The 12169-nt window shown below is 46.3% G+C and overlaps 1 protein-coding gene across 2 annotated transcripts; it reads left to right on the top strand.

The window, feature by feature from the left end:
• The first annotated feature begins 2091 nt into the window (after nt 1-2091).
• Nucleotides 2092-11349, top strand: LOC132404572 (zinc finger protein 239-like). Of its 2 annotated transcripts, none has more exons than XM_059988808.1 (2): nt 2092-2180; nt 8855-11349. In XM_059988808.1, exon 2 carries the CDS (start codon nt 9251-9253, stop codon nt 10187-10189), a length of 939 nt encoding a protein of 312 aa, XP_059844791.1. In that variant the 5' UTR covers nt 2092-2180; nt 8855-9250; the 3' UTR covers nt 10190-11349. The 2 variants fall into 2 exon arrangements, with proteins under 2 accessions (XP_059844791.1, XP_059844792.1); XM_059988809.1 differs by having other exon boundaries at nt 2125-2738.
• The last annotated feature ends 820 nt before the right edge of the window (nt 11350-12169 follow it).

Below are 12169 nucleotides of genomic sequence, written 5' to 3'. Positions count from 1 at the left end.
CCGGACACCTAAGGGGGGACTTTACATCTCACAACACTGGATTCAGTGATGAAACCCGTGATTAATGTTGTTGTCCCACTCAAATCATAAGAAACGTCCATTAAGGTGCTTTTAATGCAAGCACTCTCCCACAGTTGATGCCACGCAGCACCCTCCGTGCTTGATGTCACACATGGGCTCCCCACACCGGGATCTGCCCTCATGTGTGTGGTGTCTTACATCACTCATGCACTGGAGAGCTCAAGCTTTATTGGTTTAACGGCTGGGCTTACTAATCAAGTGACCAGCCCCCCCCCCCCCCCACTTCTGCCAAGAGAGGATTCAGGAGCTGCGCTATTCCCATTGGTGCGCAGCGATGTCAATCAATGCTTACAACCAGTCGCGGAAGCAGATCAGCTAACAGTGTTACCCATCTCCCGCTCTGGCTACGAACTCTCCATCAGAGCCAGACAAATCTCAAAGTAAATATCCCCTTTTTTGATTTATTTCCATTTCCATCCAAGGGAATTTGGGGGCAATTGTGAAGTATTTCCTGCAGCCGGAGTCTGATGTATCACTGAGAGGTAGGAGGAGACTACTCGGCCTGTCGGTTTGATGCTGGTTCTCTGGGGTGGAAAGGGGGGGATTTTATTGGAAGGATGAAGATGGTGTGAGGTGGGGACAGGAGGGGCTCATCTGTGGAAACGTCTGAGCCCATGGTGGTGTCAAGCAGCGGGATTCACCACATTGGGGGAGCAAACACCGGCAGACTGTTGACCTGCAAACGGGGCCAATGGTCCGGCAAAGTGACAATTATTTGGGCATTGTTGACATTGTAACTGTAATATGGTGTAAAATCCCGCTCCCCACACTAACTCGGGTTATACAGACCAAAGAACAAACTACCAGAGGAACTCAGTGGGTTGGGCAGCATCTGTGGAGGGAAATGGACAGTCAACATTTCAGGCTGAGACCCTCCCTCTGGACTGAGAGTGTACGGGAGATAGTCAGAGAAAAGAGGTGAGAGGTGGGGATGGAGAAGAACTTGTGAGTGAGAGGTGGTTCCAGGTGAGTGGGAAGGTGGGAAGGTGAAAATAGTGATAGAGTGGGAGGTGAGTGGTTGGAGCTACACAGGGCTGCAGAAGCTGCAAATTAATTCCATAGAGGATTAACAAAGAGGTTAGAGAGTGTAACGAAGATTCATCAGACTGATCCCTGGAGTGGTGGGGTCATCATATGAAGAAAGATCAAATGCGATCACCCTTTGATTTAGAGAATCGAGGACCAAAAGGTGAACACATTGAAATGCACAAAATCATTACCAGTTGAAGCAGGGATCCCAGTCTCTGAAAAAGGAGGTGGACTGTCCGGGACTGAGATGAGGGGAAATGTCTCCACTCCCAGAGTGGTGAATGTCTGTAAATCCCCACCACAGCTGGCGGTGCAGGCTCAGTGATCATCCTCACATCGAACAGAGGCCGGCAGATGTGTGCAGACGAAAGGGATCGAGGAAATGAGGATCGGGCAGAAACATGTGGCTGAGATGGGAAAGCAACCACCATCTTGATGGTTAGAGGGGCTGAATGGCCACTTTCTGTTGTTTCTCACTTGATGTTTCAGTGTTCCCGTCCAGTGAGGCCCAGGAGGAATGTGAACAGAAATGAGTATTTATAATCATAGACTGATTTAAATGAAACCTTAACAATTCTGGTTTGTGTCTGAATTGTGTGTCAGACCCGGATGGTAATCCAGCCCATGACTCTGTGACCTGGAGCTGGAGAGAAAGAGACAGGGAAGATATGGAAGGAAACACTAAATATGTATCTGGTGGAAATATGGAAATAATGTGGGAAATAATGAATTAATGTGGGGAAATGCGGCGGTGGGTCGGGTAGCGTGTGATGGGCGAGGAGCAGAGTCGCCGGATCACGCGGGCGATATTCCACTCGTCACGTGATCCCGTTTTTACCGCAGTACCGCAGCATTTGTGTGTTTGTTTGCGAGGCTCCGCCCACCGCCCTGATGACGTGTAACGACATCGCGCATGCTCGGTCCTGGATGGTCGCTGGTATTTGTCGTTCCTTGTGGAAGAGGTACGATCAGGATCGGGAGAGGTCTTCAGCCCCCCCCCCCCCCCCCCCCCGGGCGGTTATCCGGGGACGGATTATTCTCTGCCGGGCAACACCAACAATTTCCCTTCGGTGAGTATTGAAGCCGGTCCCGAACGGGGAGTTCTGATGTTGGGCAGAGAGTCCCCTTAACTTTCCCGAACTCAAACAGGAGAGTCTGCAGATGCTGGAAATGCGAGCAACGCGCATAAAATGCCGGAGGAACTGGCAACGTCCAGGAAGAGAGTTAAGAGTCGACGTTACCGGCAGGACTGGAGAATAACTGCTGGGGGTGGGCAAGGGAGAGAGAAACACAAGGTCATCGGTGAATCTTTCCTGAACTTTCCCGAACTGGCGGCCTCGCCTCGCTTCCTTCACAGAATCTGCCGGGGTCAGTCCGGGTTGTGAGACCTTCACACCGGATCTTCTGAGATGAGCCGCCGCTCAGCCCCTGTTGTTCTGGTCCTATTAGCAGGATGACGTAAAACATATTTCTATATTGTTACTGATGGAGAATTGTACTATTCATGTTCCGTGTGTTATCTGAATGTACTTGCCTGTGATGCTGCTACAAGTCATTGTTTCTCTGTACCTGTATCTTCCCGTGGTCGCTCACCTGGCAACAAATTCGACAGGACCTGAGAAAACTCGGTGAGATTTGATTAGTGATGATCATCTTGGCAGCTCCGTGAGTGGGATGTAAAGGGACATGACACTTTTAAATACAAAACCCTGAACAGTGTCGATGATCAGAGGGATCTTCAGACTCCAAGCTCATCGCTCCCTTAAAGAGACTGCACAGATTGATCGGGTGGTTAAGAAGGCTAATGGCATGTTTGTCTTTATTAGTTAAAACATTGAGTTCAAAAGTCGGGAAGTTGTGTTGCAGCTTTATAAAACTAGTTAGACCACATCTGGAGTGTTTCATACAGTTCTAGTCGCCCCCATTCTAGGAAGGATGTTGGGGCTTTGTAGAGGGTGCAGAACAGATTTACCAGGATATTGCTTGGATAAGAGGGCATGAGCTATAACGAGAGGTTGCACAAACTTGTGTTCTCCAGAGCGGCGCAGGCTGGGGTGAGACTGGATGGGCGTTTAAAAGAATAGGAGAGGAATAGATAAGAGTAGATAGATGATACCTTTAACCTGGGGGTTGAAATGTCTAATACATTTAAGGTGAGAGGAGATGTGAGGGGCAAGTTTGTGGCAGACATCCCACCATGCAAAAACTAATCTCAGGGAGGTAACACCACCATCTCCATATCCCCCCTGCAACAACATATCCCCCCCCCCACCATCCCGACCCGTCCCTTCCCTTCCCCCCCCCCCCCCCCCCCCGTCGACCTCCAAGGGTGTATGTATACAGGACATTTGATTACAAGAACACAACAATTTATTTGTTCTCATATTGAAACTATTTACACACACAGACACACAAGCACACACACATACGTGTGTGTGTGTGTTTTGTGAGACAGCTGACTTCTGAATTCTGCCTTAATGTGACACGCCATGCTGAATGCCCTTTCTACATCACAATTAGAATTTGGCAGCACCACAAGCAGCTTCATCAACCGGCAGAGCTCTTTGAATCTCAACTGCCCTGTGCTCACAGATTTTAATTTGTACAGCTTCCCCCAGAACTCATCACTGGCAAACTTTTGTAGTTTGGCACCAGTCCTTCAAGGTTAGTGGAGACACTAAACTGAACTGATGGACAATAAAAGAGAGAGAGAGAGAGAGAGAGAGAGGCCAACTGTAAAGCCCGCCCACAGAGAAACCTCATAGGTCTATTTACCACAAAGAGAGACCAATCAGGATTGCACTCTCTCTCACTCTTTTGCTACGTCTGTCACTCGCTCTATCTGTCTGTCTCTCTCTCTCCCTCTCGCTCACTCTCAAAAAAATCAGTTTCCGGGATATTGTATATAATTTGCGAATGTCACCGAGCCATTATCAATGTGTGGGAGACTCCTGGAAATACCGGCAGAGGAGGGATGTCTAGAGTGGTGGGTAGCTGGGGTGGGAGTCCCTACCAGTCATGTGATCCTATTCTCCCCTCCCATTTAACTGCAGATGGGCAGCATCTGTGTGTCTGTTTCTGGGGCCCTGCCCTCCAGATGATGCAACTATCACTCCACGCATGCTCACTGTCTCCAGGTGGGCAGTGTTTTCCTTTCTACTCAGTGCTAAAGTGGATCGTCTGCAGGGTCGGTATAGGACTCTCACCTCCTGATTCGGGGAGACAAGGGACGGGATCACTGTCTGCGGGCCAAAGATATCATTTTCCAATCGGTCAGTATTGAGACCGATCCCAAGCGGGGAGATCCGATGTTGGCCATGAGCCCCGAATCGAGGGCCAATTATTCATTTATTTTCCGGTTATCTGGGCTCATCAAAAATTTGCAGGTATCACAGTCTGCATTGAATGATCCAAACTAGGAGCCCAGGCTGTCTATTTCCGCAGAATTGAAATGGAACTTCCGCCAACAGGTCACGTGAGGCTGTTTACCGCAGATCTGCCCCGCCCTCGGCGTTGTGACGCAAGATCGTGTGGTTTGTGCTCACAGTCCCTGGATGGGTGGTGATGCTTCCTCCATGTGTTGGGGAAATCTGATGTTGGCCACTGTGTCCCTTAACTTCCCCCAACTCTCTTCGCTTCTTGAGGCTTCTCACATTTGTCCTTGAGCTTTATGGCTGTTGTGTCTTCTCCCCAATTGGGGTGGGTGAGAAAAGAGAACGTTCCAGGTTGTGGGGATTGTGTGGAGAGTCACAGGCTTTTTCCCAGGGCTGAAATGGTTGCCACAAGAGGACACAGGTTTAAGATGCTGGGGAGTAGGTACAGAGGAGATGTCAGGGTAAGTTTTATTTATTTAGAGAGTGGTGAGTGCGTGGAATGGGCTGCTGGTAGTAGTGATGGAGGCGGATGCGATAGGGCCTTTTAAGAAACTTCTTGATAGGTACATGGAGCTTAGAAAAATAGAGGGTTATGGGTAAGCCTAGTAATTTATGAGGTAGGGACATGTTTGGCACAACTTGGTGGGCTGAAGGGCCTGGATTGTGCTTTAAGTTTTCTATGTTTGATTTCACTGCCTATTTTACCATAGGACTGGGAAGTCTAGAAAGATGTTGCCTGGCCTGCTGCATTCCACCAGCATTTTGTGTGTGGTAGGGGAGAATGGTTTCTGTAATATGTTAATCTGTATCCAAAGGTTTCTGCAGTTCCTCACAGTCACAGGCAGAGTAGTTACCATGCAAAGCGTGAAGAGTCCGGATGGGAAACTTTCTCTGGTGTATTGATAAAAATTTGTTGAGGGTCAATGTATATATGTCAAAGATCATATTGTTTTTTCTAACTTTGTCATTGTAGAATCTTTTATACAGTAGTATGTACTATTCATTCAGTATCTGTGTATTGCTGGAGAACCATCAGTGATTGTTCTTGATCCCTTCTCCTACCTGGTTCCATCTGCTCATCCCTGCCCATCTTGTTCAACCTTTGTCCAGTCTCTACCCACCCCCCCACCCCCTAGCTTCAGTGATGTATATCAAGCATCTGGGTCAACCTTGGTCCAGCCTGTATCCCGCCACCTCAATGTTATATATCAGCAATCTTTCTTCTGACCTTTGTCTTCATTGTGAAGTGTTCATTTGCACCTTTGGCCTTGCTGAATTATTTCCAGAATCAGTGTTTGTTAGCTGGAATGCCAGTGAGTCATCAGGTACCAGTTCTGTTGTGTATTGGTGTGGAGGTGCTAGTTTTTGAACAGTGACTGGCTGACATCAAAGAGTACTGGGAGAGTTGGTGCTTGAACTATAATCCTGAGATCGGCATTTCATGCAAGTAGAAATGTCAGTGTTTTGCCTTTGACTTTGGTTAGTGCTTCTACAGATGGAGCTGGATGGCTGTTCTTCTGCAATGAAACAGAAATTTTGAGCAACTGGACATTGGTTGTGGGGAAATCCCGGATTGCACTACCCAGTGTGAGATGCAGGGACGATGTGTGAGACTCTCAGGATCAGTGAGTGGCAAATTCAGCTGTGTGACTCTGTGAAGTTGGGTCCTGGGATATCACAGTTTTTGATTCAGGCAAAATGGACCTGGGGATTGAGCTGCTTGGGTTTATGAGGTGTTGAGTGAGTATTTCTGTTCTGGGATCAGATGCTTGTCTCTGGAGTTCCTTAGGAAGCAATGTCTGCTGATCTGAGGAGAGGATGAGTTCCCATTCCATCTTCACAGGGAGAAGCTATGAGTAAAGGTGCTGTTCTATGTTTACAACAGTAGAAATAGACCTGTGAGTTTGGTGTTCAAACTGTGTTTGGAAATCCGCCCCCCTCCTCACTGTCACCTGTCTGTCACTCGGTGGAAATCAAGCAGAATCTCAAGTTGCTGGAGATCTGCACTAAAAACTGAAAATGTTGAAGTAATTCTGATGAAATGTTATTAACCTGAATTGTAAAATTTGTTCCTCTCCCCACAGCTGTTCCTTACCTGCTGAGAGTTTCTGATAATTCCAGTTTCTTTTTATTACATTCACCCTGGAATTGTTTATATTTCCTGAAATGGCTCGTTCTGTGATAGTAGAACAGTAAAGAAACCACAACTTTTCCCTGTAAATTATCCTGGTACCAATTTGTCTGTTATTCCGTTAAATGTGTTCATTACAGTTGTTGCTAACAAGGTTTATAAGAATAAATTCAGGAATAATTGTCTTTATGTATGAGGAGCATTTGGTCGTTCTGGACCTGTGCTCAATGGAATTCAGAGGGACAGTGGGGTTGAGGGGGGAATGTATAGTTAAGTAAACCTACTGAATGCTGAAAAGCCTGGATACAGTGGACAAGGAGAGTGTGTTGCCTTTATGGCAGTTATTTAGTTTATAATATTTTCGCTTAGTAATTCATTTGTTAGTATTTTCTAGTTAGAATTAGAATTGTTTAAAGTATATTCATTGCCTGTAAAATATATCGGCATGTGATGACGTCACATCCGGTTTCGCTGTGTCTTGTGGGAAAATACCGGTTTGGGATCAACGCGAGGGTGGGGGCTCGCACGAGGGAGACCAGAGCAAGAAACAGACTCACGCAAGAAGTTGTTTGTATGCATTAGAAATCACAGTGAGAGCAACGCTGTAAGTTAATAGATAATCGATATGTTGAATTAAAATGTTAACGCCGATCCCGTTAAAAGTAACAACGGCCAATAAGGTTTACGTTTTCGTTAGTTAAAGAGTTGAAGTGTATTTAAAGCGGTCCATGGCATAGGTAGATTCTGACTGTATGCTGCACTTTAATGCAATGTAATTGTAGTTTACTTTTACAAGTATTTACAATGTAAATGTGATATCTTGTGCCCTTAATCAGTATGTAGAAATCCTGATGTAGAAATGTGCAATAAGCTATAAGGAAATGATGCAGGGCTGGTGATAGAAATTAGTGATCCCGTTAAAAGTAACAACGGCCAATAAGGTTTACGTTTTCGTTAGTTAAAGAGTTGAAGTGTATTTAAAGCGGTCCATGGCATAGGTAGATTCTGACTGTATGCTGCACTTTAATGCAATGTAATTGTAGTTTACTTTTACAAGTATTTACAATGTAAATGTGATATCTTGTGCCCTTAATCAGTATGTAGAAATCCTGATGTAGAAATGTGCAATAAGCTATAAGGAAATGATGCAGGGCTGGTGATAGAAATTAGTGATCATAATGCTATGAGATTCAAAGTAAATATGGAAAAAGAGAGGTCTGGACCACAAGTTGAGATTCTAAATTGGAGTAAGTTCAATTTTGGTGGTTTGGGACAGTGCTGTTTTCTGGCAAAGGAATACTTGGTAAGTGGAAGGCTTCTCTGTCATAGAAACATGGAGAAGTACTATATGGAAACAGGCTATTTGTCCCTTCGAGTCAATGCCGAAAAAACATTTAAGCTGTCTAAGGCAACTATCTGCACCGGGATCATCACCCCCCATACCCCTACCATCCAGGCTCCCATCCAAACTTTTAAATGGTGAAACCGAGCTCATATTCACCACTTCTGCTGGCATTTCATTGCACACTCTTGTGACCATTTCAGTAAAGAGCTTTTCCAAACATTCCCATTAAATTTTCATCTTCCCCACTTACCCAGGACCTCTGGTTGTCATCCCACCCAACCTCAGTGGAAAAAACTGCTTGCATTTACCCTATCTGTACCCTCATAATTTTGTATACTAACAAATCCTCAAAGCAATTTCCTTGTTTATGTTTGGAGCTATTTTTAGTTGTATAAAATGATGAGGGGCATTGATCATGTGGATAGCCAGAGGTTTTTTCCCAAGGCTGAAGTGGCCAGTACGAGGGGCATAGTTTTAAGGTGCTTAGAAATAGATACCGAGGGGATGTCAGGGCTAAGTTTTTTACACAGAGATGGTGGGTGTGTGGAATGCACTGCCGACTATTTGTGTGAGAGTGTTGCAGTTACTGTGGAGTCAGGAACCCATGCAGGTCAGTGGGAACAGGGAATGATACCAATGGAGAGAGTCAAACAGCCAGGTCACAGATTGGAGATGGCAGAGATGCCCCATTCTTATAGAGACAGGAAGAGCATTAGAGAATTTGATGGTCATTCCAGATACCAGCACTGTGCCCAATTATAGGATAATTTCTCTCCAACTTGGGTTGAACTTCTCTGTAACAGTGTGATGTTAGACCACACCTTCACAACTCAAGTGATCTCATCTGCATTGTTGTCCTACACCCTTTGATGTATTTTGTATATCTTTTTACAGGTTAAAAATGACAAGGAATTTGTCTATGGGAATTTCGAACACAACACGCCAGTTTTTCTGTCTCTGTCCAGATATTTAAAAAGTTGCAACGGATTCACTTGATCATCCTTCCTGCTCAGACTTTGGGGAGGTATTCAATCATTCATCTGACCAACTGGCACGCCCGTCATTTTACACAGGGGAAAGGGCGTTCATCTGCTCAGAGAGTGGGAATGGATTCACTCCGTCATTTCAACTGAAGGTACATCAGCTAGTTCAGACTGGGCAAGACCATTCACCTGTTCTGTGTGAGGAGGCATCCAGTCGGTTTTCCCACCTGTGGATACACCAGTCACTGGGCAGAGTCTGGTCATCTGCTGAATTTGTGGGGAAGGATTCACTCGGTCATCTGACCTAATGGCTCACCAGCGAGTTCACACTGGGGAGAGGCCGTTCACCTGCTCGATCTGTGGGAAGGAATTCACTCGGTCATCTGACCTACTGGTACACAAGTCAGTTCACACTGGGGAGAGGCCGTTCACCTGTTCAGACTGTGGGAAGGGATTCAGTCAGTCATCCCAACTGAAGGTACATCAGCGTGTTCACACAGGGGAGAGGCCATTCACCTGCTCAGATTGTGGGAAGGGATTCACCCGGTCATCCAACCTACTGGTACACCAGCGAGTTCACACTGGAGAGAGGCCATTCACCTGCTCAGACTGTGGGAAAGGATTCAGACATTTAGCTACCCTACAAGCACACCGGTCAGTTCACACTGGGAAGTGGCCGTTCACTTGTTCAGACTGCAGGAAGGGATTCACACGGTTAGCTAGCCTACAAGCACACCAGTCAGTTCACACCGGGGAGTGGCCATTCAGCTGCTCAGACTGTGGGAAGGGCTTCACTCGGTCATCTGACCTACTGGCACACCTGTCAGTTCACACTGGGGAGAGGCCATTCACCTGCTCCAACTGCAGGAAGGGATTCACTCGGTCATCCCAACTGAAGGTTCACCAGTCAGTTCACACTGGGGAGTGGCCGTTCACCTGCTCAGACTGTGGGAAGGGATTCACTTGCTCATCCGAACTGAAGGTACATCAGCGAGTTCACACTGGGAAGTGGCCGTTCACTTGTTCAGACTGCAGGAAGGGATTCACACGGTTAGCTAGCCTACAAGCACACCAGTCAGTTCACACCGGGGAGTGGCCGTTCACCTGCTCAGTCTGTGGGAAGGGATTCACTCAGTCATCCCACCTACTGACACACCGGTCAGTTCACACTGGGGAGTGGCCGTTCACCTGCTCAGACTGTGGGAAGGGATTCACTTGGTCATCTCAACTACAGAGACACCAGTGAGTTCACACTGGGGAGAGACTGCTGACCTGCTCAATTTGTGCAAAGGGATTCACACGGTCATCTCAACTAAAGAGACACCAGTGTGTTCACACTGCATAGAGGCCGATCTCCTGCTCAGACTTTGGGAAGCGATTCTCTCAGCCAAATCAACCAAATGTGCATCATTGAGTTCACACTGGGGAGAGGTTGTTCACCTGCTGTGAATGTGGGAAGCGGTTCACTCAGTCATCTAACCTTATGTAACTCTCGCTTCATCTGGCAGCTTAATATTGTGGATGATAGCGCCCGCCCCCCACAGCTCAGCCAAACTTAAGAAATCTTGATTGGGTGGATGGTGCATGATGCGTCTCCTGTTACAAATCAGTGCCCTGGAATAACAAGCGGTATGCAATACGTGATTTATCAATTGAGCTTTATAATTCTTACTTTGACTATAGGGTTAGTAAAGAAAACAAAAAAAGAGAAAGGAAGCTCTATCTCCATTTGTGTCTTCTCATCTCCCTGGCAAAAGACTGCGAAAATCTCTCTTCCAGACTCACAAGAAAGAACAACATTTCTCTCATTGGATAGCCCCATATTCCAAAACCCTGTCGTCTCTAGGCATAACCTAAACATTGTTGCTACAGAGAAACCTTTAGCTCAGCAGTGAAATATTACAGAGAGGCCATGACATTAGCAGTGAAACCTTACAATATGTTACACTTGTGACACACTACCAGGTTCACACGGAGAAAGTTTCAATAAACTTCATGGTGGATATGTATCCATCACTGTTGCTGAATGCAATTTTGGGAGTGACTGTCAGTGCTAAACTCTGCAATCATTGCTGCTGCTCACCACACCTAGTTCTGCACCCTGGTCACTGGGAATGGGAGGAGGAATTTCTTCTGCTGCACATTCACCTTTAATGTGTTATGAAATCCTGTAACTGGATCACTTACCAGCAAAGATAGAGAGGTCTGTTGAAGACTGATGGTACTATTTTTAAAAGTCTATTTATGAAAGGGGCACGAACATAAGATTAATACATACACTCAAATATACGTAGTCACTACTTAATCTAAAAACGCGGGTCTAATAATAACCATCAATAGGAAACAGCTCGATCGTTTGTCTAGGGGATAATATAGTGTCCGATGGAAATATAAAAGTCACTCAAATTCCTGCAGGCTTCTAGCTCTCGGGCGGGAGGGGGGGGGGCGCTGGGTTTCCACTTGTTGGAGAGAGAGAGAGATTGGTGAGAAAAGGAAAACTTGCCCGGGTCTTTATGAAGCAAGTCCGTTGAATCAGGGGAGCGGACTTCCCCGTTGTTAGCTAAAAGCGGTTTTCTGTGATTCCAGCCACAGATTCCAGGCCCAGAATCTAACGCACGTGGCTTCCTTCAAAATGGCTTCCCGCTACGATGGGATCGCTATCGTGTCTTCTGGTGCGTCTGAAGGGGTTGTTCCCCCCAGACCCTCCTTTATACTTCCTCACGGGGTCTCAGGTGTCAATCAGGTTGGGATGATGCAATCTCTCTCTCAACCAGCCAACTTTGCCCGAGGGCTTTACACGTGGTCTCCAAGAGACAATAGTCAATTTCACCTTATTTTGCATCCCAGTGGAACGCGGAATTTGGCACGTCTCTCTCTCTCCCATTTCCTGTGTCTATTCGGCATGTCTCTCTCTCCCACTTCCTGGGTCTACTGACCCCCCCCCCCCCCCCCCAACTAGTGTTCTTGTGATTCTCACAAAGGAGGGGGCTGCGGACATAACACCTCCCCTCTTAAAGCTTTTTACCAGCGGTAAAAAAAACGGATTCGTACAGAGTCTTACAGGATTTTTGAATCTAACACAATACACAAGCTTTTCTTTTCACAGAGTACTACCGTTATACATTCAAGTCAGTATCTAAACAGTTAACGATTACAGTGTCCCTTTCTTTAATATCTTAACATCGCGTACCGTACTAAAGTCTTTTAGCATCAGACTTCAATTTAA

The sequence above is a fragment of the Hypanus sabinus genome, chromosome 14 (genome assembly GCF_030144855.1).
Source record: "Hypanus sabinus isolate sHypSab1 chromosome 14, sHypSab1.hap1, whole genome shotgun sequence".
Taxonomy (NCBI): domain Eukaryota; kingdom Metazoa; phylum Chordata; class Chondrichthyes; order Myliobatiformes; family Dasyatidae; genus Hypanus; species Hypanus sabinus.
This window is presented reverse-complemented; position numbering and strand designations above follow the sequence as displayed.